Below are 27,459 nucleotides of genomic sequence, written 5' to 3' on the forward strand. Positions count from 1 at the left end.
GCTAAAGGTAGTCGAGTAGATACAGTTTGCTGGGGGGAGCAAGCAAGTGGGTGGTGCGAAGCATCAACACTTTGCAGAAAAAAATCGTATCCAACGTTGGCGAAAGATGGCAAAGAATGCGAAGCTTCACGCTCCAGCCATTTGGGAATGCTTTTATTTTCGCAACGGGCAGCTGAGGCGCGCCGAGAAAACGAGTCATAGGCATGCAATCCAACGGCACAAGCCCGTAGAATTTTTCGTGACGACGAAACCCCAACTGAGCGTCTGGCTCGCGGAGCGCGGAGGGAATTCACAGTTAGCGAATTGTTGTGCAACTCGCGTTCTCTTACCATCACTCTATGTGCACTTACACTTATACACACGCGAGTCAGAGTCAGCCGAGAAATCATTAGCATCAAATTATTGTTGAATAAACATTTTGACCTACATTTTCAGTTTCCCGATCATCCCGGGAAGCCTTCCCTCTTCGGTTGTATTTTTATTTTACTTTATTTATTTCTTTACATTTTCGCGCATTCTTCTCCACCATACTTCACAACAGAGTCATGATGAAAATCCGACTGATGACGAGCGGAGGGGTTTAGTTAAGCCCAAGCCCCACGACACTGAAATCTTGGTCTTACACGGTCGATGGCCGGAGAAGAGAGATGGAGGGAAAGTTGCGCAAATCGAAACGACCCAAACTCGTGGATCAGGAGCAGGCCAACACTGCTTAAGTCCCGTTAACCTCTGTAATGAATTGTAGACATTTATCGTACCCAGTTTTGCGATTGTTGCCTTGGCAAAGTATTGACCGCGGAAGAGGCTTGTTAGCGAAGGCACTGATTTCCATTCATGGTTTGATTGGCAGGCTTCAGTTTTTGTCTGTTTTCCAAGCCGCTTTTTTTTATTTGCAAAAAGGTGGAGTGCGGTATTTTTTGTGTTTCCCAAGAGCAAATTTATCTTTACTCTGAGTCTGTTTCCTTGGAAACGGTTAATGAGCTCTTTTTTTAGTCACAACTTGTTTAAATTTTACCGTTTCAAAATTCACCTTTTTGCGAAGAGATTTAATAGAAGATAGTTTGGAAAACATTTAATATGTTTTGAAGAATGAAATAGAAAATTTATTTTCATACATTTCATAGAAGCTTCGCAAAGTTCAATTTCAGATCAAAATCAAAACCGAACCATTGGCCGAGAACAATTTGATGAAAGCTGAATGCTAGCGGCTGGGACTCCAGAGATTCTGAGACTATGATTGCATTTCTATGCATCATAATCTCAAGGACGCAAGGACGAAGAATTCGGGGAGAGTTTCTCTACCAACCATTCTCATATGTTCCCAGCTTCAACGAGAATTCGGAGAAACAAAGCTTTACGAGCAAACATTCGGATGACAATACTGTGAACATTTAGAATTAGGATTCGAGAAATCATGAGTTTTATTTGTATGTCCCTGGTTGATTCTGAGGAAGTTTCCCTGAAAAACATGGCCATTTCATATTACCTTTTCAACAGAACGAATGCAACGTCAAAGATTTCTCTAGATGATTCACCGTATTCTGGCCAGAAGATGTGCAGGAAAGATTGGAATCTATTAAAGACACTCGACATAATCGGTCGCTAATTTCAAATAGATCGTTGCTTGAGAAGTGCAATAAAAATGGCGATTTTTGTGGCCAACTAAAAATAACGACTTCGGTGGCCACACCACGCAGAACGAATGCAGATCATCTTGTGTTAGATACCTCGACCAAATACATTTTTGGTGGGTTATCTAGGTTCCAAGGGTATGCAAGAGTCAAATTAGAATTTAAACTAAACTTGTAGGTATTGTAGGCTTTACTTGAAACAAGACCACACAGTTGATACCAAGTTGATTAAAAAAAGATGATAAATTCAATTTAAAACAGAAGACGAAGAGCAGTAATTCATGTTCGCTAAAATGGTTATTTAAAGAGCTGTAATAAGAGCAGAGAGTTCTAAACGAAGATCGAACGAATTGTAGAAAATCATTTTACTTGAAAAGTTTGTTTGATCGTGAATAATCTCTTCGTATTTACAATCACCTAACGCTTCGAAAAATCAAATTAAATTTAAGTTTTTACATAATGACGAAAATTAAAAAAGGCAATTTAAATATCATAAGTAATAGCTTTATTGTACGAAACTCGTATTTTTTGCAATTAATTTTAACGTTATCACTTATCAAAGCATGCTCAGCCAATTAATAAACAATCCCTCAACATCCAAATGCATACTATCGAATTTGTTTTCCACTTTCAATGTAACGTATTAAACTTTAATAGGCCAGATGCAGAATATTCCCCCGCTGATTCCCAAACGCACGCCTCCCCACACACTAATGACACCGCGTCCCGGATATATCACAGATTTCGTGAAGCAGCACCATAACTCAACATTAATTGTACCGTTGATACGTGCGGCCCTGCTGTCCAATATCGTATGAAATGTCCGGTCCCGAAGCCACGGCTAATCAATATAATCGTTTACCCGTCACAATGCGCCCGGACGTCGGACACCAGTGGGACACCAATTAGACACTCCGCTCGCACTATTCAATCATTTTCGAGTCATTTGTACAAACAGATAATTATCGTACAGCCGACAAACTATCAAAACCGTAAGCGAATCATCGATCTCCGAACAGTCCGACACAGTATCGCCTTTGCCAGTGCGGCAAATGTTCCCATTATTTGCCACTCCGGTTCAACCCTCCTCACGCCCGGCCACCCGGAACATGGCGGCGCGCAGGTAGATTAAGCTGTCAATCTATTATAATTGCGATAACATCTACACTAAATTAGGAAACACTCCGGTGTGCAGGAAAAGGGTGAACCTCCCTAGGGAATGTGGTTCGTTGTTGAATTTGGGGCCCCCAAAATCAGGTCACTCCCGATCGAAGCTCGATGTCACCGGAATGCCGACGGACGGTCTTCCAAATTTATTGATCCTAGCACACTGCATCACTCCGGTTGACATAGAAATATGGCCGTGTCCGGGTTTGGAATGCATCTCGAGCGAGAGTTTTCTCTATTTCCACCCATCTCTAGTGTCGAAACTAGCCAGACGAACCGTAGCATATTTTTGGTGATCGATCCGGTCCATTTACATCTGCTTGTTTTTCGATTGCAAGTTAACACAACAAAATGCAACTTTTCAACGTTAGCAACGCCCAGTAACATCACCCCGTTTAGTCTGGATCGAAATCTGCAATCATAACATCGTGTGTAAGAAATAATCTATCACCAGAACGCTTGAATGTTGTATGTGCCCATGGAAACCAATGCATCGTTCCCATGTCCTATCGATATTTTCGACTGGAAAACTTTACACACACACCACCACCACCACCATCACCATCATGTACACCATCGACCCTAGAACACATGGAAGTGAAGAGAGCACTATCGAGGCACGCTTTTATGGAAATCTATCGAACCAGAATAATGGAATAATAATGTTAACATTGATTTTCAGCCAAATGTGTGATGATGCATCGACAGGTTTCGCGCGCAAACGCCAGTGCCGATGGTGGGGCGGTGGGGCATGTGCGGATAAATATTATTCGATCATGACACTGGACGCACAACATCGATGATCAATTGAAAGCGCTTTTCACGGATATCGTTTAACATTGGTACACGCATCGAATGTATCCATTTCGTCCAGTGCCCGGCAACAAAAAGGTTTTGATGTTTTGCTGGCGTGCTTTGGATGCCTAGGGAACGGATCAACCCCATTTGAGCTGTGTCTGTTTCGTGTGGAATAGATAACGAAAACGCCTGTCACTTTTACCTCAACGCTGATTTATTTAAAGCTCACAAGGTGGAGTGATTCTTTTTATTGTTTGCAACAAGTTGTGCACGATTGTTTACAGAAGGGACGATTGGTGGAAAAAGGGAAACATAGTATTATTTAGTGGATTATTCTTTAATCACCTAATGGGTTGTGCTCTGGTTTCTGCTCTGAATAGAGAGTCAATAGTTCATTTTCTATTTTGTGTTTGTTTGGTTTTTAATGGTTACTCTATAATTCAGATAAGCTCCATTTTTTCTTAAAACCGCATTAAAGTGATCAGTTATGAGTGGCTTTGATTTATTTATTTCATGTAAAGACCCCAACTTTAATAATAAAAATCAAACTAACAGTTGTTTCTTCTTTTGCAAAGCTTTATTTCAATTTATGCTGAATCTAAAACGGTTTGAGTTCAACCACTATAAACTTTGTTTGTAAGCTCAAACAAAGGGATGAAAATTTACAATTCCACGGCAGCGTTTATCAATTCCATGGTGGCGAACATCCATCGATTTTCCAATCGAGCAAACAGTGTAGCATAAAAGTAATCAGTAAATATCGGAATTAAATTGATTTACAATTATAGGAATAACTAAACTGCTCCACACTAACCGACTAACAGCAAATGTTAACGGACGTTCGCGAGTGTGCAGTAATATGGTTAAATTTCCAAAGCAACTTCACCTACATCAAACGATCCAAATTTGCCCACATCACCAGCCCAGTCAAAGCGCTAAACTCAGCGCCAGTAAACATGAAACCCTCGATTACCGTCAATGGTACCCGATTGCCAACATCACGGTTGTCAAATTTTAATCCTGCCCACAAAACTGTCGCCCATTTGTACACTTCCCATCATGCAAAACCGATCAAAATCAAACAAACATAATGCGACCACACCACCCATCACGGAACCAACGAATGATGCACATAAAATCTGTTCCGCCTGCCTACGGTCTCCGAAAGTCCGCTAAGTACGGTGTGAAAGTGCGTGAGTAGCCTCCTCGCCCCGGCTAATGATGACCATTTTGCTGCAGCGAACTGTAAATTGACATACACGTCGTTGCGCTGCTACCACATACCGTTAAGGGTCATGTGCTCCTAAATCAATTCGCAATCCGCATCCGAAACGATACCCCACACTTTGTTGCACAACGGCGGGCGCACTCGCAAAAGCGAAAGCAGGACCGACTGCTGTCGAAAGGATCTGCAAACAGAGTGTACCGCCGTGCGTCCCCATTAGGGCGCATCAGTGTGAAGCACGCGGACCGATCGATGTAATATGGTACGGTCCCACACACCCGCATTTTCGGCATTTGGGATTTGGATCCTGGAGTTGTGTCTGGGAAAACCTACACTCCCACCGGGACAGTAGTACAGTTATTGGCCACTGGTTCATGTTTCGTGCTTCGGACACCATTAGACGTCATTGTCCCACGGGTAAGAAAGATTTATGTTTCATCTATCACGTCGTCATGATTTGATTAATGCAAATTTGGCCAGCGCCTATGTGCGCGGCTTGTTTCCCGTGGTAACCAACAGACAAGCACTTCAGTTCCAAATGGATCAAATTTATTCGGAAACTCAAAACCCGTTTTCGTGAACGGTGCCAACCCGTTGATGTAATTGGTGACTGGTTTAGCGTTCGGGAAACATTCCAATGTTCGCATGCTCTTTATGGCTATTTTATTGATGTTTAATTTGCATACCCTTGCAAGGGATCAGTGTTCAGACAATGGTTGTGACATGGAATTAAAACTAGATCATGTTTTTAAATGAATTAAAGATACGGCGAAAACATCCTCAACCGATTCTATGCTTCATTCGCGTGATCCCGTTTTCTATCATCTCAAGAAGTCACGCGTCATACAGCTCCACATCTATCGCAGGTCGGCAGTTCACTAGCCACGAATTTAATCACATCCGTCTCGATCTATTTTCACCGGTTCTAGCCCAAACAGAAACTGCCCACGGAAGGCGCATCGTTATGGGGCAATAAATTTTTGTACGGTCAATTAGCAAAGTGATGAAGATATTAGCCTCGGCCGCGCCCATTACAGTAACGAGCAGGAAAACTCCGTTCATCGGAGTTCAGCATCATGCAGTTTGCTCACGACGGGGCGGACGAGCCAACGATTTTACCCCTACGCTTCGCTGCACCCCCTTTTTGTACTCCGGATGGCTGATTTCTGACGGCTGTGGCTCTGGATCAAGCTCCCTGTTGAGCGAACGGGAATGCTCGTGTGGCCGCTATTTATAGCAGTGTTCGATGTATGCATGGGAAAATGCGAAAATTGCTTTTCCAGCAGGTGAGCGGTTTTAAAGGTGAAAGCTCAAAGTTTGATCAATTCGGTTCGGATTGAGGAATCGCGCGATCATCCGATAAAAAGAAGTATTTAAGTGATTTTTATCGCTCTCGATCTGAAGAGAAAACCCCCATCAAGCACCAAACAATTAAAAACAAAAATATTTTTAATTAGATACCAATGTCTTTCATGTGTGACATTAACAATCATTTGCCCGGCTATAAAGTTTAATCAACATCCAAACCAGAAACAGCAAGCGATCTGGTTCCAGGGTCTCGCTATCTACTCTTCGCGACAATAATCTTTCAAATCATTCCTTCCTGTTCATCCAGAATCGCTTGCATTATCTACACTCCAAAAGAGCTAATTATTTTGATTAGGATCATTATACTTCCGGTGCTGCCGCAATACAGTATCCTAGGGTCGAGGCCACGGTCATAATAAATATTCCTTGAAATATAGGAACGATCTCCGTTTTATGAAGGTAATTTCGCGCTTCCTCGCAGGTGAGTCTGATTTCATGGTACCGCAGCTTACACATTACGACGATCGCAAAGCACAAGAACACTCGTTTGGCTCTATTGTCACCGGTAGGTGCGTTCCGTTGCGGTTCCTATATCTCGGTACAGTAGAACCAGCAAGACAAGTCGTTTTCTTACCCCTCCCAAAAAACGAAGAACATGTTTGGCACTTTTTCATCGTTATGTTTTGAGTCACACAGCAGCCAAGTTCTGGTCACACACTTCACGGCGAATCCTCACGCCCACACACACACACACACACACACGTCAGTCCTGTTGCTGCGGCGTTGAGTGATTTGCTGCTAGATGGCAAAGTGTTATCTACAATTCTGACACAAAGTACAGATTTCACGCGTAATAAAAACCGAAAGCCATTTATTTACGGTGAAAATTTTTTATGACTTTTCATCCTCGTTTTCTCAAGCGACGTGCCATTGCGCGATATACAGGAGCATTACGTACTGTAGGGTACGGGAAACACTTTGCAGAAACGATAGGGATGATTCACGTTCGGATGAAGCTTTTTAAAGATGCCTGTTTGTGGTATTTGGTAGTGGAGGGTTTTGTAACAAGCGTGGAATGATTTAAATGTTTAAAAAATGTATAAAAATATTAATTTGTAATTTTGTTTTTACAATAGGGAAACAAAATAATTTAAGAAAAATACTATGCGCATCTCGCATGGTTCATTTTACCATAAAACAGTCAAAACAATGTGTGCAACATGTCCGCAGCATTAAAATCCTCGCCTCTTTGGTCCTTTTAGTTTCTTTTCTCTCCGAGCCCGATCTGTATCTCCCTCGATGCCGTGACCGTACGCTCGGCGATGGCGTTCAAAGTATGTCATCCATTTAAAGTCCCATTTGACATAACTGTGGAAACGATACATGAAATGAAACCGAGTGGAAACGCCAGATTGATGTGTTTCTAAATGCGTCACCAGTCGCAGTGTCCTAAACAACTTCATCGACTGAGAAATGACATATTTGAAGAAGCCAAGAAAGCCACCAAACAATCCCCAGTGCCATTTGGGATTGTTTGGTGGCAAAAAAAAAGTACAACACCGGCTAACAAGTGGTTTTTGCAGACAGACGGTCTCTACTGGTTGCGTTCCCAATCACACTGGTATGGGAGGGAAAATACAATTTAGAAAAATTGTTAACCATAATTCACTCAGTGCCGCACAGCTCGCTCAACCATGACATCGATATCGCTTTCAAAGTTAACGAACTTCTTGGTATAATGGTCCACACAGTTTGCCCAAAAATCGAGACGCAACTGAAGCTTGCGGTAGAACAACCCTTTCCACTGTTGACATGCGCGGTTACCCGTTGTTCCCAGCGTCCCTCTTCTGGCGATCCGCCCAACCGGTAAGCTTTAGGTAACAGTATAAATCTCGTTAGGCTAAAATTGGTTTTGATATTCCGCAAATAGTTCTTTTCGGCAGGAAAATTTACATAATTAAATCCGTCGGTGGTATTCACTTTTCCCAAAAAACCTGCCCCCTCGCCCCCCTTACCAACCAGTTCCACTGATGCACGATTCGCTAAATAAATCACTCCGGTGAAAGCAGATGAGCTCAAACGGTGGGAATGCTCTCGAGACATGCGGTGCGGGAGCAAGTTCGGTGAAGCTTACCCTGTGTCATTTGAACCATTTTGAGCTTGGCAAACGGTAACGGTGGGTAGGTTTGGGTGGGTTTTTTCAGGGATTCTTTTGCAGTCTCATTATTTTGCCGTAACGGGCACGCCACAATAACGTTCTTGAACCACGTTTCAGTCGGTCGTGTTGGTGTTGGCGCGAATCATCGAGCTAGAAATAAATAATTAAAACATTAAGAGCTAACGATGAACGCTTCAGCGTCTGTCTTCTAATGCTACTTTTTCGTTAGCTCGGCAGGTGGAAAAGTTTTGTTTTAATCATACTTATTTCCGGATTGGGTCCCAAAACGAACAAAAAAAAACACGGGAATGGTTTTCATAATTGTTAATGACATAAAATGAGTTTAAAATGAGAATATCGAAACCAGAAAACAGTAAAAAAAACATAACCATTTTTTTATATCAAGCAAAAACAGAATTTAACTGTTAAAGAGTAGTATTTTACTTTAAAAAATCTTTCTTTTGCAACACACCTACGATAATGGCCTTCATTATTTCAAAATACTATACTTCAAACATCTTTCCCATGAGCAAAATCACTGCCTGTATTGACTGCTAACCTGCTCTATGCCATTTCGCAGGGAAACCACGTTCCATCCATTTGGAACATTCTTGGGAGTTTACATCACGTGCAGGGAATAAAAACCAAACCTTCGGCACAGTTTAACACTTCGATCTGCAGTCAAATCAAAAAGTGTACCAAATATTTGAAATATGTCAAACATGCCCTTCTTCCTTCTTGGCCCCAAATTCTCTGGACATGGCGCAAACGAAATGATAAATGCTTCTACATTCACCACCCATAGTTAGTATTCGATTCACATAATATGCTTCTGCATACGAGGTTTATGCGCCGTAACGGAGGGATCCATCAAAACGGTACTGACAAAGTTGTAGAGCAAATGTTTCATACATTTACTTCTACAAATTAATTACTGTGTTTCTTATTGAATTTTGAAACATATTTTAAAGCACAAACAAAGATTCGATGTTTAATTTTTTTAGTTTTATACCCTTGCAAAGACCAAAAAATAGCACACTTTTCGTGTTCATGTTCTATCATCAATATCAATCAACAAAAACCCTCAATGAGGGACCTTGTATGATGCACGCACAAACCATCACTCCGCTACCTAACGCATACGCAATTGCATTCGGACATCCTGCAGTCTTTAAAGACCTAAACCGCTCAACCACATTGGTTTTGCGGACGAAGCATGAAAGCTCCATGATGTACACGAGTTCGCACTCGCACACAGAACAGCAAAAACCTACACAGCACGCAATTGTTTCGGGTCATAGTTAGAAGGGGCGTATTTTTTTTTATGCTTTTTGCTCGTATCACACCCTGTCCTTCTCATATTGACCACTGCCGACGATGCAAACTTCATTGTGATGGGAACGTACTGCGTTGTGTTTTAGTTTTTCAGCTTTTGCCTACTAAACCGGCTACAGATGCTATTGGAACAGTTGTACGACGCATTCGGTATCGTGACAAGTTCTTGTGTGAAGTTTTCAATTAATTGGATCCCGTTTTTGTGCAGTCTTTAACGTAGGGATCGGGGGGTTTTTGTTTTTGCGAATTCTGCAACCAAATCTGAAATAGAATTGAAGAATTGCGGTGTCCTAGCAAATGCTGATTGAATTGTCAGTGTTTTATGCTTCGTTGTGTATAGCATGATGGCTCGAAACAACTGCAACAACAACAAAAAGTTTGTGCATATTGTTGGTGGTTTCAATAAAGTCAAAATGTGAATGGGTTTATCACAATTGACAGGATATCTGCCGGTTAGATTCATGCAACAACAAATCAGTGAAAGCTCTCAGCGTAATGCTTTTTGTTCTGTTGTAAATGAAAATTCTCTTGTGGTACAGTTTTGGACATGGCTCTCGTTGTAAAGTCGAAGCATGAAACACCTTGAACGTTCCGATAAATTCCAATAACACTTTAAGTTGTCCCATGAATCGGTTTCGAGCAATCTGAAATTCACTTTAGTGTGAAAATAATTTAAAAATTACCCATTTCGGTAATTCACTCGACCACAACGACGCGATGGTTAGTAGAAAGCGCTCCTGCTTCTGCAACAACTGCACATCGATTCCCGAGCATTACTTGCACAAGTTTCCGACTCTCGTCTCCGTTTCCTTTGTCTCCAACCCACCAAACCTCCCCCCTCGTCGACCTGCCGTAACCACGCCGGAAAATATTTCCGTTTGCCTGTAAATATACCTTCCTCACCGAACCAGCAGGATACTTTTTCGAAACTTCGACACAATTCAGTCAAGCGCTAGGAATTTCCGTTGCCAAACGCCACCGCATTCCTTATAGTGCTGGGTGAAAAATCCATCCATCCAGTCGAATCCAACCATTGGCACACTCCCGCTATCCGGATAAAAGTTTCCCGCGAAATAGCTTTACACTTTCCAAAGTGTCAATAAAATTTATATTCCGTCCCATTTTCTCTTCTCAGACAGTCAGCCAGCAGCGAGCTGTGTAACAGTATGGCGAGTCCTCCTACTGCTGCTGCTACTGCTGCTGCTGGACGAGATTGAAAATCCGTAAGCTAGCGAATCGAACAAAAAAAAACCCCCAACCAAACGATCGTAACACGCAACCGTTGTTGTAGAGCGAAGAAAAAAGGTTTGGTGACGAAAAACTGGAAAGAAATAAAGGACAAAAGCGAAAGTAAAAGCGTTGATTTCTTAACCAAAGTTTGACTTTCGTAAGCCCGATGCAGTGCCGAGCCGGGCGCCACTTGCAAAAAAACCAGTGCCAACAGAATCGAGAGCTTCCCGGTGCAGTGGTCTGTAACGATTATGAATAATTTAGGTTTGAAAAGTTCTCGACGTTATGGTACTTCGTACGCTGCGTTCGTCACTTTTTCCTTTCTGTCGCTTTCTGCAATTCCGTCTCCGGACTTCACACTGTCAGGATGACGTGCCAGAGAGAGCCTAGCATTATCCTCGTGTCTGCTGAGTATACTTACAGCCCGAACACAACCCCGGCCCGTGCGGAGATGTCGTTCAACATCATCGCTATGTGTGTACCTTGGTAGTCATAAATCTAGATTAAATTGATAAGTATTTTGATCGGCGAAGTAATAAATCAATCACCGTCGGTGGTGAAACTTGACATGGACCAAGTATCCAACCGATCCTTACCAATCCAGGCGGCAAAACTTGTCGCGCTTCCGCAGCACGGATACTAGCTCGATGCGGGAAAGAATAACTGCTCTCGAAGGTAGCACTTCTGATCGATACCCGGTAGCATGTATTCAAATGCAATGATTGGATTGAGGCACTTAAATTGATGTCATCGATCATCTCGCTACGTGTAAGCTTGATAGAGTTTGATGGAGAATTGAGCTACAGAATTAGAGTTCGCTAAGTGAGCACCAGTCGAACAGAAACAGGTGGAGGTGTAACAGGAGTCCCTGCCACAAGCCACATTAATATGCTGCACAGTGTAATTAAGCTATTACAATGTTTCTAGCACGACAACGCGTTAATCGCTTTACAATTGGTACATGAACGTTGGTTAATGTTGACGCAATTAGTGTTGAACAACTATTGATTCGTTGTAGTGCAGTTTATTATCGATAGGTTCAATGTCAGGGATAAAATATGTTATTAAATAGCAATTGTGTTACAGTACAAAATTAATCTCTTTCATTAACAGTTTCAAAGTACAATTTAAAGCTTTTTTCCAGAAACATTGCACTGATGTATTTTTAATTGATTTTCTCCAAATTTTAATTCCTTTTAAATGGCTGTAACGGTTTTCCTGGATAAACTAACTTTTCCGAAGGACACCATTATCTTACAGTTCTGTCTATTTATGCTGCATTCACCAAAGCTCGTCGGAATGTCATGTCCGTCGTTGAGGCAAACGTGTAAACGTCGCCGATTTATTCTGCCTTCTCAAAAACCAACATCGCAGAGGTGAATGAATATGAAAAGCAACAGACACTCCCAAAAAAAAAAAAGCATCCTGGAGAAAGTTTTCGGCACGTACGTTTCTTTCGTTCACGTAGAATTTCCATTACCACCCTCATACACCCGTCCGGCTACACCCCGCCATCTCGAGGCGTTGGTTTAGCGGTCAGACCATTTATCTCACGACTATATTTGGAACAGAAGCAGGCAGGCTCTCTCTTCCGACCACCCCGCTTTACATTAGCAACTGTACCGACATCTCACATCTTGCCCAAACACCACTTGAAATGAAGCCCGCTTTTCATTGCCATGGTCAGACCCGGAAAGGCTGGACCCGCTGACCGATTTACCTTTGAGCAAACGCATCTCTTCGCCGTGCGTCGGAGGTTTCCATTTGTGTGACCAACGCAACTAACCCGATTTGCATTAGGTCAGGTCAATTATCTAATAAACTTAATTATGTAAATTTGCCCGCAACTCCATCCAGCTGCCAGTGTGGCAGCCGAAAGCATCAATCTAGCACACGGATGATTTGAAACACTTTCTCTCTTTCACTCTGACCCAGCTCCCAGAACGAGCATCGAGTTTGGTGTTCAAACACATAGTGTGCGGTTTTCTATTTCTCGCTTCGTTTTTCTGCGATTTTCTGCTCAACGTTGTTGAGCATGTCATCAAAATCTTCCCGGATTTGTTTTTTTTTTTTTTTCATTCTGCTTCCTCTTTCTACGGGGCCCGGTTTCGCAAGTTCAAATTCACAGATCTATTAGCCAACCGGATTGATGCGTTGCTTTCATCCGATGCCGGCAATTCGATCTGCCTTTTTCGCGTTCAACCTATCCTGCCCGCTAGCGCTTAAATCGCTAACCTATGTGATCACTTAGCTCAGCCAAACCCGTATATCAAACAATCGGTCTTACGGCCGTCGCTTTCTGGCAACACTGAAACGCCATCTGCTAGTGAACGAAAAAGAAAGCTCCTCTAATTTGCCCATAGGCTGTACAGTTTTTCCAGCAATCCGATCAGCATTCCCTCTTTGCGAAGATGCGATGCTTTATCATACCGCCTGGATAATCCGATTTTCCGATCACTCTGGCTCACTTTCATCGTTCGAGCGTGATACGATCAAGATGTTGATCTAGGAAATGTGTTTTTACTCTGTGTTTTGAGGAAAAACGTTTTTGGCAAATTGATTTACTTTAATGCCATGGTGCGAAGCAACGTTCCGTTCGAATGAGTTTTATTGTTGCTTTACCTCTTTTTTTTCCCATGGTGAGAATAACTTAGCGATGATTAACGAAATTAACTGTATTGTCTCACAGTCAGGATATTGTTTACTTTGTTTTAAATAGGATAAAGTGCTCTTCGCAAAATTACCACTAAAACGAATTTCAAATGCGCCTTAAAACTTCTTGCTTGATTATTGAAAAATCAGGAAAGTTTTTGCTTCATAGGCCTTTAAAACACAATTTTGAATAACAGGAAAAGCTATAAAAAATATAAAATAATTTTTAATCTTTGGCTAAGGAAATTTTATAGATTTATAAATGTTTTTAAACATATAAACCACCGAAAAACAAGAATTTAAAGCTTTCTATTCTTTTACCAGCTTGTTGTAAGATTTCACCAGCAAAATTTTAAAAATAATTCTTATAATAACTTACTTGCAGTAGGTTATTGATCGATTTGTGTCAGGATAAATCCTTCCACAATGTTTCCCTAACGACTGATAGGCATAAAACCATCACAAGCTCAAACGTGAAAGCTCACACGAAAAAAAACAACAACCGACACACACTCACACACACACACACAAAAATCATCAATGCACTCAACTTCTTGAGGCCAAATTTCCATTAACCAGCACTCTAACCAGTGGCTTTCCCACTGCGGACGGGGAAAATCGACCTCAAAACGATGGGCACGTTTTGACCGTTTCGGTCAGTTTTTTTACGCGTTTGCCAAGATGCGGATGGTTGGTGGATGCATGGGAAAGTGGAACTGATTTCATGATTCTTTTTTTTTTTTGTTTTGTTTTGTTTTGAGTGAAGAAGCAACATTTTGAATAAAGCACCAGCAGGTTGAAACGTTCCGCAAGAAGACGTGAAGTGCGCATCAAATTTACGATCAACCTGGAAATTGGTAGCTTCATGCCTTGAGGAAAATGGGAAAACTAAATGTTCTCAGCACTGATCCGCAGATGCTGCTCTGCTGGAATTTTGACAAGTATTGGAGTGAGTGAGCTTTTTTGTACCTGTTGGTTTTTATATTTTCGATGTGTAACACTATGTTAGAGATTATTGAACTTCATGTGAATGTTTCTCAAACAATTTATCTTGTTATGTTTAATAAAAGCACAAATATCATACAAATTTCCATTCTAAAAGTGTGAAACACTTAAAGATCCATGAACAAATTGTAGTAAAATTGATGTTACAGGAAAAAATGGTTATTCCAATAGAGTGAAATGAGACTCAGAAACTAAATTTCAAAAAGAGTTCAACACGTCCGTTAGTAATAAAAGATAAATGTTCTAGGCATTAGGCGATAAACGTTTGACGATTTATCCAACAAAAGATTGCTCCTAACGAGACTTATACGTAAAAATAGCGCACACCGATTGTGTGATGACACCGGCGCCGGTCTTGAAACGGCAGGACCGGTGTTCAAATCTTATCTGAAGCGTTCCCGCATAGTGAGGACTGATTATTCGATTATATGACGTGATAACATCAAGTCTAATAAGCCATTGGAAGGCTGGCGTGACCTACTAAAGTTCGTTAAGCCAAAAACAGACTAAAGAATAGACAATTCCTTCTCTGCTCTTCTAGAACACGTATTATTCCTTATTGTGACTCGAAATAACAATTGTGTGATAATTTTTTCATTACATTTTGCAACCAAACAAACATCAAGAGCACTTACCATCGGTCGCAACGTGCTCGGATTCCGGTAGTACTCGCTCCCAGCGATACTTTGCAGATATTTCTTATTAGTTCCATAGATTGGCTCCATTTTCACTCCCGGTCGGCGATGCTTCTGTACTTTTTAAGACTATTCCACCGAAACGAAACTTCCACCTGCACATACAACTTAGTTATTCACTTTCACTAGCACACACACACACACGCACGCACGCCACTAAATACATCAGCTACACTACACCAGCAAGATGGAGGATGCTTCTGCATGCTTTTTCTTCTCCATCATCAAAACCTGGTGCGGATGCTCCATTGCATTAGGTGTGACACACTTTCCTACACTGGTGCAATCTTCATGCGCCACCAAAGTTATTCCAGTGCTTTTTATTTCTCTCTCTCTGGCGGTCGTCTTTCGCTTTCAAAGCTAATCCATCGTTAGATAATGAATGGAGCGGTCTTCTTCCGCTGCACTGTTCCTTTTACCGCTGGCTAGTTTCTCCTGGTGAATCTGCAAAATAACGCACGTCCCAGATGAATAAAATAATTAAAATTTGGTTCACTTTCGATAAAAAGCCATTGCCTGGCCCCGGGCACCGTGCTGCACATAAAATGTATCATTAAACCTTAACTTCCATCACCCGCGAGGAGGAAAGCGTTTGAGGAAACGTTTTTCTTCAATTAGATTCGCACGGTAGAAGAGATGAGCGATTTTTCAAGTGATGTATTGGTGTCCAAAATTTGTTTTTCTGTTCGATTTGTGTCGGGGTTTTTGTTGTTGATTTTATCTCTCTCCACCTTTGCACAGCCAGCAGAGACTACCTCCACAAAAAGCTCTGCAGTAGCTCTGCACGTTCAGGAAGCTAAACTATAATTGCAATAGAAAGAGTGTTTTCCAACAATTTTCGACACCACCTGCTTGAACCAATCGAAACCAACATGTCGATAACCTGATCAAACGCGTACGTGTCGCACGTTACGGTTCGACATCTAAAGTACCCCAGTACGTTGGGTACGTTAGCTTCAGCTGGGTGCAGGAAAAAGTTTCATCTACACAATTACCCCACACTTAGGGGCTAGCTGGGTGCAAAAACTAGCACAAGTACTGGCAACTTGTTCAAACCAAGCCCGAGCAAAATTGACCCTTCCTCAAACAGACAGTACTCAATGGCACTCTAATTGCCCGCTTGATTTCGATGTGTGACGTCGTTGACCAAAACACACCACCACTCAACTACTGCATCTTACTGCCCTGACTGACCACAGCTGCCGGTGCCGGTGACGTGGGCTTCCTCGGTTTAGTACTAGGACGTTTTTCGTTTCCTTCGACCGAGCCACTAGCCATCGTGGAAATATTCACACTTGTGTACCGATGGGAAAAGGGGGTAGGCAACAACAAAAACTTGTCCAGCACCCATTTGCCTGATCACGGGAATCATGCTGGTCCACCGGCATCCCCTCCGGGTGGATAGCCATCCGAAATTACTGGCCCAAAGTTTGCATTTTTACCACAACCGACCGTTGGTTTCTGGCGTTTGACAACGGGTTTCATTGAACGGGACTTCGATGGTCGAACTTTTTACCGAACAGTATCGAAAATTTCGCACTTTCATCGTTCGATCGAAGGGATAATACGCTTTTTACCTTTACGAATCACCGCCCAAGTGGGGTGTGCTTTTCTCTAGAAGAAACATGAAACAGGATCAGAAAATGGTTTTTGCGGAAATGGTTTACCTATTTTTATAGACAGTTTTGGGATCCCGCTATATCGGGAACAATCCTTTCAGGATATTAAATAAATTTTTCGATAGATTTCGTTTGAAATTTGGCAGGAAATTCACTACAAATATCAATATTAGTGTTGAGTTCCGTTCAAGCTTATTTATGTTATTTTATTTGAGTGTGACGGCTCCACGCCGTATTGTCAAACGTTTTTTTGCTTAAGTTTAAGTTTTACAAATATTAACAACATGCAATTTCCACCACAAAATGTGATGAAACTATCCCGATTCATCCTAATGTGCAATAAGACCGAAAGCACGTACAACAACATCAGCGTGTTTTCCTAGATGACGTATGGCCCGCATGGCCCACGGAAAGCAGGTTACCGGAACAATGAGATACAGAGGCTCCCGCCTGTGCCTATTGCGCCACTGAAAGGGCGACACATTTTCCGTGACACATTGCCCAACTGCAATGGTGGCCAATGGTCGAGACCTGTTGGTACGGACCGGCACGCACCACGTTTGCTGGGAAATGACAACAACCAGTTTACCCACCAGGGCCCGGCGGTCGTAGACGGTATTTTCATTTACTTCCTACTTTTACTCTAATTAAAAAAATAGCGAACCAGTGCACAAGCACACTAAAGTGTTCGTTGACGCACATTCGCCGGCCGGGTTGATCGCTAGACGGCTCGATCTTCTGTTGTTTGCTCGACCGCCGTTACTATACCAGTTTTCCTTGGATGCGGTTGACGAGTCTTATGAATCATCGTGCGCACGATAGGCGAATTTGTGCAAACATTGTAAAACGATGATCGGTCTGAGGCTTATTTTCTTTTCCATCTCTACGGTGGGAAGTTTGCAGCGTGCCGTTTTCTCTTCCATGATTAATGCTGTCCACAATCAATAAAATAGTGTTTCCCAGCCTATGAAGGTGCTTGATCAAAATATTCACTCTTTTTTCTACACTGTTGTTTCACGTAATTGTTTTTCACAATCAATTAGTTTTATCACAATAATTATAATCATTTTCTCACGATAATTAATTTTAAAAAGTCGATTGACTAAAAATTGTTTTCGATTGTCTCATATTGCCGCAAGTCAATCTTTAAAAAATTTGGGCAATAAAACTACGAGAGGAAAACTTGTAGAATTTTTATATTGAATAATTGATTGTGTAAAATCAAAGTTAAAAGCAAGCCAAATAATAAATAAACATATCCATTATTGCCAATTTCGCTCTTTGCTCTGCTCTAAATTACGTATAAAACAGACACACAGTTAAAATATTGATTTAAAATGGAAAAACAACTCTTTTTGATTTGATCTTTTCATAAAAAGTATCTATATTTCACTGGTTCAGGTAAATAAGTATTTAGTTTTGGGTATGGAAATCGGAATCGGAGCAAAAGTCAACAAAAACAAGGAGCTCGTCTATAAAATTTGATTGACTCTCTTCCTACTATCTAATTTTCTTTTAAAATAACAACCTTTTTCCGTTAAATTTTTGTAAATCAATACGTAAGGTCAGCACAAAACAAACCAAATAAAGACACATGTCATTCACGCAAAATGATTTTCTCACAAATTTCAGATAACACAGAAAAAAGCACAATCTTTCCCTAGCTGGAAGCCCTTTCCTCGCATTCAACCAGCGGACATGAAAGTAGAAACTGTGCCAATGGTCAAACAGAAAGATTGACTGCCCCGATAGCACCAAACCAATGTTACCCAAAAAATAAAAACCACAGTAATTGATAGCAAATATAAACACCCACACCCGAGTAATTCCCCTTTGCGCCAAGGCAGTAGGTTCATCAAATTTAAATCATCAATTAAGGTGCAAGACCCCCGGGGGCCCGACGATGAGGCCCACTTCGGTGTGCGCTATAATTCACACATCACAGTGACTATCATCTTTAGCCCGATGGAATAATTACCGGCCAGCTTTCACCTGGCACTACTGCACACCTCAAGCAGCAACCCCGGCAAACGTGAACTTTCAAAGAAAGCAGTCTAGCTGCCGGCTCGTTTGACAATCGTCTCAGTAGTAGGTGGGAACTGGCGCAGCTACGGCTGATGCCACAACCCCAACCCCCCCGACCCGTCCATTGCGTACGCACGGGCTACGCAACTGTTCGTGATCAAAAGAGCATAAACCAACGCCAAGCTATGGTTCTAAAGAATGGGCCCCTGGGTGAATGAAGGCGAGGACTTCTCACCGCATCGATAGTGATGATTGAACTTCTTGATATAACGAGTTTGCAAAACCACAGTCGGAAATTAAATCTGCACTTATCGGTACTGTGGGTAGAGCGTTTTAATGACTGTCGACGACTGACGGAAGGCTGACCTCAATGAGATGTGTGCTAGATGATGATGCCACACACACACGTCGCACCACAACCGTGCAGCATTCGCAAAGAGCGAAACCTTCGATCGGTGGTGGTGTTGGTGGTGATGATGCCGGTGGTAAGAAGTGATTAATATCTCTCGGTACTTAGAGCATCTTTTAATGGTTGTCATGCTAGAACCAACAGCTAGCAAACGAGCCTTTGAGCCCGCAAAGCCATCCTTTTGTTCCCAGCGCTTGCACATAACGTCATCTAGTTTATGCACTGCTACAAATGCAGTTAACTAGTTCCATGTCATCAATCATCGGCCGTATGATGAGACTGACCGGTTTGACCAGGCTCTTGCGCCAGACAGAGCAGACAGAGACTGGAGCTGGTAGAGATGGACTACTTTGAAGCGTGTGTCTTTGAGTTTGCGCCCTTCGGCGATAAATAAATGAATTGACGGTTTGCATGTTGTGGCATATCTAGATAAACATATTACCTAAGCATTTTTACTGGAGCGCAGCATTGGATGCTAAGGATATCGGAAGGCATGTTACTGTTTCATTAAAGGAATGTCATCCATGACACGTCAGTCTAGGAAAAGCAGTCTCATTCGTGTGCTTTGAAAGAAAATGAGAAAGAACTTTTTGAACTAAACTGGTATGTTTGACAGCTACACGTTGCTTAATGCTTTACAATCCCCAAACGCATTCATTCCAGCCCAGCCAAGTATCTTTTCCCGCTAGCATACTTTCGAGAAGGTAAAACTGGTTTTTAAAGAGTGAAATTACACATTCCAGTTCTACACACCAGAAGCAACCCATCAAGCATTAAGCTACACCGATAGGAAGAAATCTTCTGAATGCACATTCCATTTCATTATCCCATCCCCCACACGGTCTGCGGTGGACCGTCTGGGACGTCCCCTAGTGAAAGTATCTTATCCATTCGCCACCATTCAGAGACGGGTGTTTGTATCGCATGTGGGATGAAATTTGTCCATTCTAAAAACAGGATTATTCGCCAAACACGCACACCAACTATCGTCCAACAGTTTGGCCAGCCTGTCGACACCAACCACGGCATCCCGGGAACAGTGGCTGAGCTTCGCTTAGAACCAGCGACGCTGCAAAGTCTCTCTCTCTCCTACTCGCGAACCGGTTTAGTTGGTTTTAGATTCAATAGACGCTTTCGACGCAAGCTGGCTGAAGCTTTTTTTTTCATAAACAAAAAAAGTGGCATGCTCATAAGCATGCATTTCTTGGAAGAAATAATGTTCCGGCCATTTAATTAAAGTAGGAAACTCGTTAACTAGATTGTTAATAGCACATTTCATGCAAACGCACTTCCAATTTCGATGCCTCTCACAACAGCAAAACAAAAAAACACCCGGCCAAAGTACATCACACCAATCCATAACTGCAAAGCTATTGAGCATTTGAGGCATTGGGTATTACTATTTTTACAGACCACCGTAGCCCTTATTCCCGTTCCAGTTAAACGTTTGTGTTTGCTTCCTTAACGGCCTTCGTTCATTTTCCACGGGCGGGAATTGGAGCAGCGCAAAACAAACAGCAGGGAACTGGGAAGAATAGCAGCAGCAGCAGCAGCAACAGCGATGGTAGCGTGTATAGAGTGTATGGGAAAATGGATCGTCTGGAGACTTTGCAACAGTCAGCAATAAGTGAGGATTTGAAAGAAGAAAAGAAAGAACACACACAACAACAGGAGGTAACAAATCATTCCCCAAGACGGGCAACGCGTCGATGGGATGGAAAATTATGTCTTGCTCTAGTTTACTGTTCTGCAAGACCACAGCGAGTCAATCGGCTGTAATGATTAGAAAACTATTCAAGCAAGCACTCTCAATACACTAGCCAAACGTCAGCCAACAACTGTGGAAACCTCGGGATGTATTGCACTTGAGCTTTTACATTTTAACATGCTTAACCTCGTCACTTCCTATGCAAAAGCTAACAATGTTATCATCTGTCATATAAATAAATGACCTTCGCTCTTTCAATACTTCCACAATGGCGCATTTAGCAGTAATAGCTTTCCTGCCGACACGTTCATGACATTTGTTGGACTACAACGTGCAACGTCAGAAAAGTGGAGCACGCACGCACCGAAAATAGTGCGACACATCGTGCATAGCCAAGGCGTCCCGTAACGACACAGGACGGTGACCAAATGGTGCTGCTTGATGGGACAGCCAGCAGACAAACTCGTTGCACCGGCAGCGTAAGGACCGGAAGACCTTACACATGTAAAAGACCAAACAATAACACCAGCTAAGACAAAGTGCACGACGAGACGACAAACTGGAAAATAACAGCATGCAATAGCAAAGCAGCAAACACAACCGGGCACCGGGGAGACACGGGCGAGGGACTTCGAGGGACAACATAAAATTTTGTCACTCGTCCTCGTGCACATCATCAGTGTCAGGCTTACATTAAGTGAGTCCTTACAGAGGGCGAGAAGCGCTTAGAAATGGGCCAACATTGCTGTGCATCCGTGCAGCTTTTGCTCAAGAATTTTTCTCTTTCAAAATGGACATTTTTCGTTGCACGTGGTTCATATTCATCGTGGTTCAAAAGGCTTCATAATTTTATACTAAAAATAATTGCTTTATTCCTCTCCAGCTTACCCAAAATTTTGCAAAAATCAAACAAACTCATAGTTCTTAGAGAACCATTATTCTGCATACTGTTGCACTTTTGAGCTCGACTCGTTTGTAGCATGATTTCTACAGAGAAGTGCCCAAGAACATTAGTAAATGTTTTTGTTTGGTAACATTTGGGTAAGAGTATGCTTGCTTTGGCTACAAATACACCCAACACCAACACTCCTACACAACAGTATATAAGATTTAAAAAATTGGTTCCTCTACTGCATTCAGTGTGCATGAAAGCATTCCATTTGCTGGCACACACACCCACACCTCTGCATGTGGGGCTCTCACAAAAATGTCCATTCCTGTTAGCTTTCGTGATACTGTGTTGCTTCATCTAAAGCTCCCTTCATAAGCCGAAACATTAATTTCAAACTTCCCCTTTGGAAACACCGAGGACAACAGTTGCACCTTCAAACCCGTTCCCTATTCACAAAGCCCGTAACATACGCAATGACAGGCGGTGCCATATTTTGGACTTGAAAACTGTTGCATGATTGATGGGAAAGCAGCTTCCGCCGAATATTGTTATCAGATCGCTTTCATCTTTCGTCAGGGATCGTTCTAATGCGGCTCTTCAAACGGAGAACGTCTCTGATTTGCTTGGGCGGCTTTGCAAGGGCCCCAGCACGTACCACACATGCATACAACCGAGTGTACTTCATCGGGGAGCTTTTCCGAAATGAAGTGCTACCTTTTGCAAGCCATCGACGGAAAAAAAGCACACACACACACACGATGATGTACGATGACGCATTGTAATGGTGGTACCAACATTCCAACCGGTTGAGTGTTGTAGCTTTGTTCTTGAAGCGTTAACTCCGTCTCCCTGGAGACAGCAGACGGCGCTACAGTTGGAACCACAACCACCCTCACGATCAATGGAAAGGCATGTCTTTCCGTTCGTAGGGCATGGGCATGCCAACGTACCGCCACAATCCGTGTCTCGGGCACAATGCACGAGTGCCGTTTTCGTTGGAAATCAGAAGAGTTGTAATTTAACCACAACACCAATCTAACCCTCTCAATTTCTTGCTACAAACAGCACATCGAAAACATACCAACCCACCCCCATAGCACGGAACGATTCTACGGCAGCTCACATAACCGACTCGTACAGGCAAAACTCTACCGCCACACATGCGTGCGGACTTTTCTTCTGCACACGATTCAATACGGAACGAATTTGCCAGCATTTTTTTCTTCGTAACGAATCGTAATGGAACTTCCGAAATACGCTCCGTACCGTAGCCTTCAATTCCTTTGATATTTAAATTAACCTTTCCGCAAAAGTTTTCTTTCTTTAGCAAAGCCCGTTTTGGGCACACCCGGCCACATCATTCCCGCTTCGGAGCGAGTAGCATGCTGAAGATGGCGGGGGATCAAACTCAGCGCTCAGGTGCTCTTCCCAACAAGTAAACCTCAGAGACGACGGCCTGGCGTAACTGATATTACTTCGAGTGTTCCTACCGTTCCTACCGTACCGATTGAGTTTCGGCGCAGCTTTTGGGAGTTATTTGGTCCCTACGCTTGGCAGAACAACAAGTTGAGAATGTTTTCCACCGGCTGGTCCTGCCGTAACGCAGTCTCGCACTCAAAACGATCCTGGCACAATCGTGTGGCATCATCATGATGCCCACACAACGAACATTCTTCCATCCAATATTAGCGCACTTTGCAGGCCCCTCCCCTCCACACACACAGGCGCACCGTGTCAATCATCCTCGAATTCCCTTGAATCCCTTCCATCATTATGAGCTGTTTCAGCGCCATGCCGGTTGGGGAGCAGTCAGCACCACAGTAATATTCGTATTTGCAACTTTTCATTTCGAAATCGCTTCGGATTCCCAACTGCTTGTGTTCGGTGGAAAGTAGCTTCTCGGGTGTTCCGGATCTCCGTTTTCTTTCTGGCGTTCCCATACACTTAAACACGTCGGCTCCGGAGGATGATCTTTCTTTGGTGAGTTGCGACAGTTTGCGTCTTGGTTGACGGTCCGTTCGCCAGATGGAGGAGGTTTTGCGCCGTCCCCGTCCATACACCTCTCAAACGCACCCCGTTAATGCAATATTCAAGTGATTTCCATCGTTATTTCTTCATACTAGTTCACACACACACTCACAAACACTCACTAACACAGAAACATCTTGCGAGCTTTTCCGTTTATTGCTACTTTTGTGCTCCAAGCTCCACAACAAATTTGGACCTCGCACACACAACACTGAAGGGTGTCACTCCCGTTTTCGGGGAATACGCGAAGGGTTTCATTTTTTTTTCTTCGTTTTGCTTTTGCTTCTATTTTGTATTCTAATTCTTTTCCGACTCCCCTGCTTTACCTCATTTATGGCGTTTGGTTCACTTAGAAAAGAACTCCCCAACTTCGTACTCTCCGATAATGATGGCAATCCCTTTTCGGTGGGGTAGTGGGGGCGGGTTGGTAAAGTTGGGAGCAGCGTATGCAAAAGCGGATAAAATTCTCACATGCGTTCTTCCCTGCCAGCCGCCACCAGGGACTTTGACGCAGAATGGAACTGACAAACGAACGGTGACGTGAACGGGTGTGGAATGCTTTTTCGGAAAATTCACGGCCTCACCATTCGTTTCAGGGTTAATGGCAAAGTGGCGCACTAGTTTTTTTTTTTGGGGGGGGGGGGGGTGACTTCTCCCTTCTTATTGTCCCTCCTTGCCCACCGAAGCATACACACGCATTCACAACCACACATAAATATGCTCACAATTACACGCGAATGTACATTTTCTCTCTTCCACTTCAATTTCCCACACCACAGACACCCCAGGGGGGAAGCACGCGAGTCGGATGTCACCGAGCAGGGGTGCGTTTCGGGGTTGAAACGGATGTATGTGAGTGTGTTTAGAAATACATTCCCATATTCCCCGTCACGACACATGAAGATATGATTGCAAAGTTTCGGTTATGCATGCTAGCGTGAACGAAACTTTCAACCAGAACGGAGCGAAGAATGCTTCCAATTTGTGAGAAATGTGAGTGCATAACAGCACCGAACTTTAATAATTATCACTGAAACCATTTTTCTATGCCACTTAGCTCACAAGGGATTCAAACTTTTTCACTGCTCTCTACCAGCTCGATCGATGGTGAACCGCGTTTCATCACCAAACGGTTGCGCACACACTCGCTCACTCTCCAGGTGGAATGTTTCTTGACCGAAATGCACTTTCACAACATCCTTCCTCTTCTTGCAGCTGCATTCAAACCACCCCGATAGCCTTCTCGGGAGGAACGAGCTTCAGAACGATTCTTGAACATGCAATGCAGGGACCGTTCTTCAAAAAAAAACCACAACCAACGGATCGGTTGCGGTTCACCTCTTAGAATATTCTACCGTTTCCCGTTGGTTCTACATAAGGAGCTGCTGCACACAAAGGGCCGCTATTTGCGCCCACAACGCATGCAACCCTTCGATAAGACAACGAACGCTCTCACACACACACACAAACACAATGGAACAAAAAAGAATCGAAGATCGACGAACCAAATGCACCGTTAGGTTGTGATGGCTTCTTGCTGAAAGCTGTGGTACACGTAGACGCGCAGTTACAGGCTAACCTCCATAGACGACACTGGTACACAGCGTACTGCCAACGGCCGGTGCTTGATCGAGGCGGAAAAGCGATCTTCTCAAGTTCAAGATCGTAGCTATGCTAAAGACGCTCTCCGCTCAGCCGGCGCGCGCATTGTTACACACACACACACTCTCTCTCTCTCTCTCTCTCTCATTCCTTTCGAGCTTTTCTTTCCATCTGCTCTTTATCGTGCGATTCCGTTTTGATGCACCGTTCGTGCGGAGCTTTGATTCGTTCGACCACTTCCTGCGTCGTCAACCGGGGGTGTGTATGTGCAAACCCATTCCATCCCCCTTCGGGGACCATTCGATCCAAGATCACGGCATCTCCGCGGTAACTAACTGTGTCGATCGTGACCGCAGACCACGGGCCCCGACTGCGACTGTTCATGTGAGAGTGAGGGCTTTGGTGGATGTTTTCTTCCACTGCTCTATTGCTGTATGCGTTTAGACTCTAGCTCCAGAGCCACCGATGGGCCTCGGAAGATGCCCCTCTTTAGAATCTCATTTCCTGCGCAGGTTTACGAGCTAAGCTCGTCGGATGATGCTTGCCTTTCGATGTTATGCTCTGCGGTCGGGGCTCGGCGTGTGAGTGAGTGCGCGGAACCCACACCATGAGAATTGGGTGATGGGCTTCCAATTTTCTTTTTTTTCCCCCATTTTCTTTATCTTTGGTTCGTGCGTCGATCGGGCGGAAGCGTTTGGTGGTTGGTGGAGAAATTAGTTTTGGTGAAATAACATATTTCGCTGTGGATTACAAGCGACGTAGTTAGACAATATCTCTTAGTGGCGAAATAAATATTCTCATTGGCAAAAAACAAAGGCGAATGAGTTCAGAAAGACCCAAAGCCTCTACAAAATAAACAAAAGCAATTTAAAATAAAATTGAATAAACATACAACAGCATAAGCCTTTGGCTTGAGGAAGCTCAAGATTGTTATAAAATACAATAATTTTCAACGGCTATTTCAAACTTCTATGATGATGGTACATTTGATGATTATACAATATGTTGCTGGTTTAATTGTTTACAATCCACAAATCGTTTCGAAAATGGAAATTTATGTCTATGCTGGTCTCATATTCTTCGTCGATCATCGAGCAGAGTGTTCTCGTTCGTTGACTCCCATGCTTGCCATAATAAAACGTACACGTTTATTCCACAACCCGTTCTGTGTGCCTAAAACATGCATGAGCGAAGCGTACGAAAGGGAAGGACAATAATCGATCCGCGGAATCGTGTATTGCAGATTTTCCTTCATCTCCACACGCTTCCACGGCATGCTCGGGGTAAAGAAAACAGCTTCGTCTAATAATAGTTTTCCAGTTTTCATTCTACCATGTACGTAAATCAACATTTAGCCGTTGCGACAGTTTGCTTCAATTCACACACACACACAACAGCTCTGGACGTCAACACGTGCCACTAGAACGTTTTCTACGCCAATTAAATCATTACTCAAGAACGAATCCGATGTCGAACGGTGCTCCCACCAGGGCCAACGAATCGCCATACAGTAAAGCGTGAAAATCAGGCATTCCGAGTAACGCATGTCCGAGTGAGGTTGTTGGCAGTGATCTTGAACTTGAAGAACATCGAACGTTCACCGGGCGCAGTCCAGCTGTTGTTCTGCAGACAGCAGCACAACAGTGAGCATGTTTGTACAAACAGTGCTTCCTGCTGGAGTTAACTAATCAGATACGAGGCATCCACCGAACGGCCAACACTAGCCTGTTCGCCATTACACAAGTATCCATTTCAAACTGCAACGGTACGTCCGGTAAGCATTTGCCTCTTGTGACCTCACCGGGAAACATATGTTAACGAGAACCATAATGATAAGAGCGTAAATCTTCGCCTGGGAACGTAACTGATACTCAGTGCTGGACCGTCACTGTTGCTGCTACTGCTGCTGCTGGTTCTGCTGCTACGCTCTTCCGCTTTGGCGGACGCAATCTCATTAAACCACTTACCCGGT

At 43.2% G+C, this 27,459-nt stretch overlaps 2 protein-coding genes across 2 annotated transcripts in view; both read right to left on the reverse strand.

The window, feature by feature from the left end:
- The window catches only part of LOC126563855 (uncharacterized), a 31,001-nt gene extending 15,684 nt beyond the window's left edge, over positions 1-15,317 (reverse strand). Inside the window, exon 1 of the mRNA XM_050220631.1 lies at positions 15,145-15,317. Within this exon, the coding sequence (XP_050076588.1) occupies positions 15,145-15,234 (90 nt within the window). The 5' untranslated portion in view covers positions 15,235-15,317. The remainder of the gene's footprint in view (positions 1-15,144) is intronic.
- LOC126560407 (methionine aminopeptidase 1D, mitochondrial) overlaps positions 1-27,459 on the reverse strand; it is a 312,884-nt gene that overhangs the window by 222,348 nt on the left and 63,077 nt on the right. The window lies entirely within an intron of this gene.

Source organism: Anopheles maculipalpis, chromosome 3RL (genome assembly GCF_943734695.1).
Source record: "Anopheles maculipalpis chromosome 3RL, idAnoMacuDA_375_x, whole genome shotgun sequence".
Classification (NCBI taxonomy): domain Eukaryota; kingdom Metazoa; phylum Arthropoda; class Insecta; order Diptera; family Culicidae; genus Anopheles; species Anopheles maculipalpis.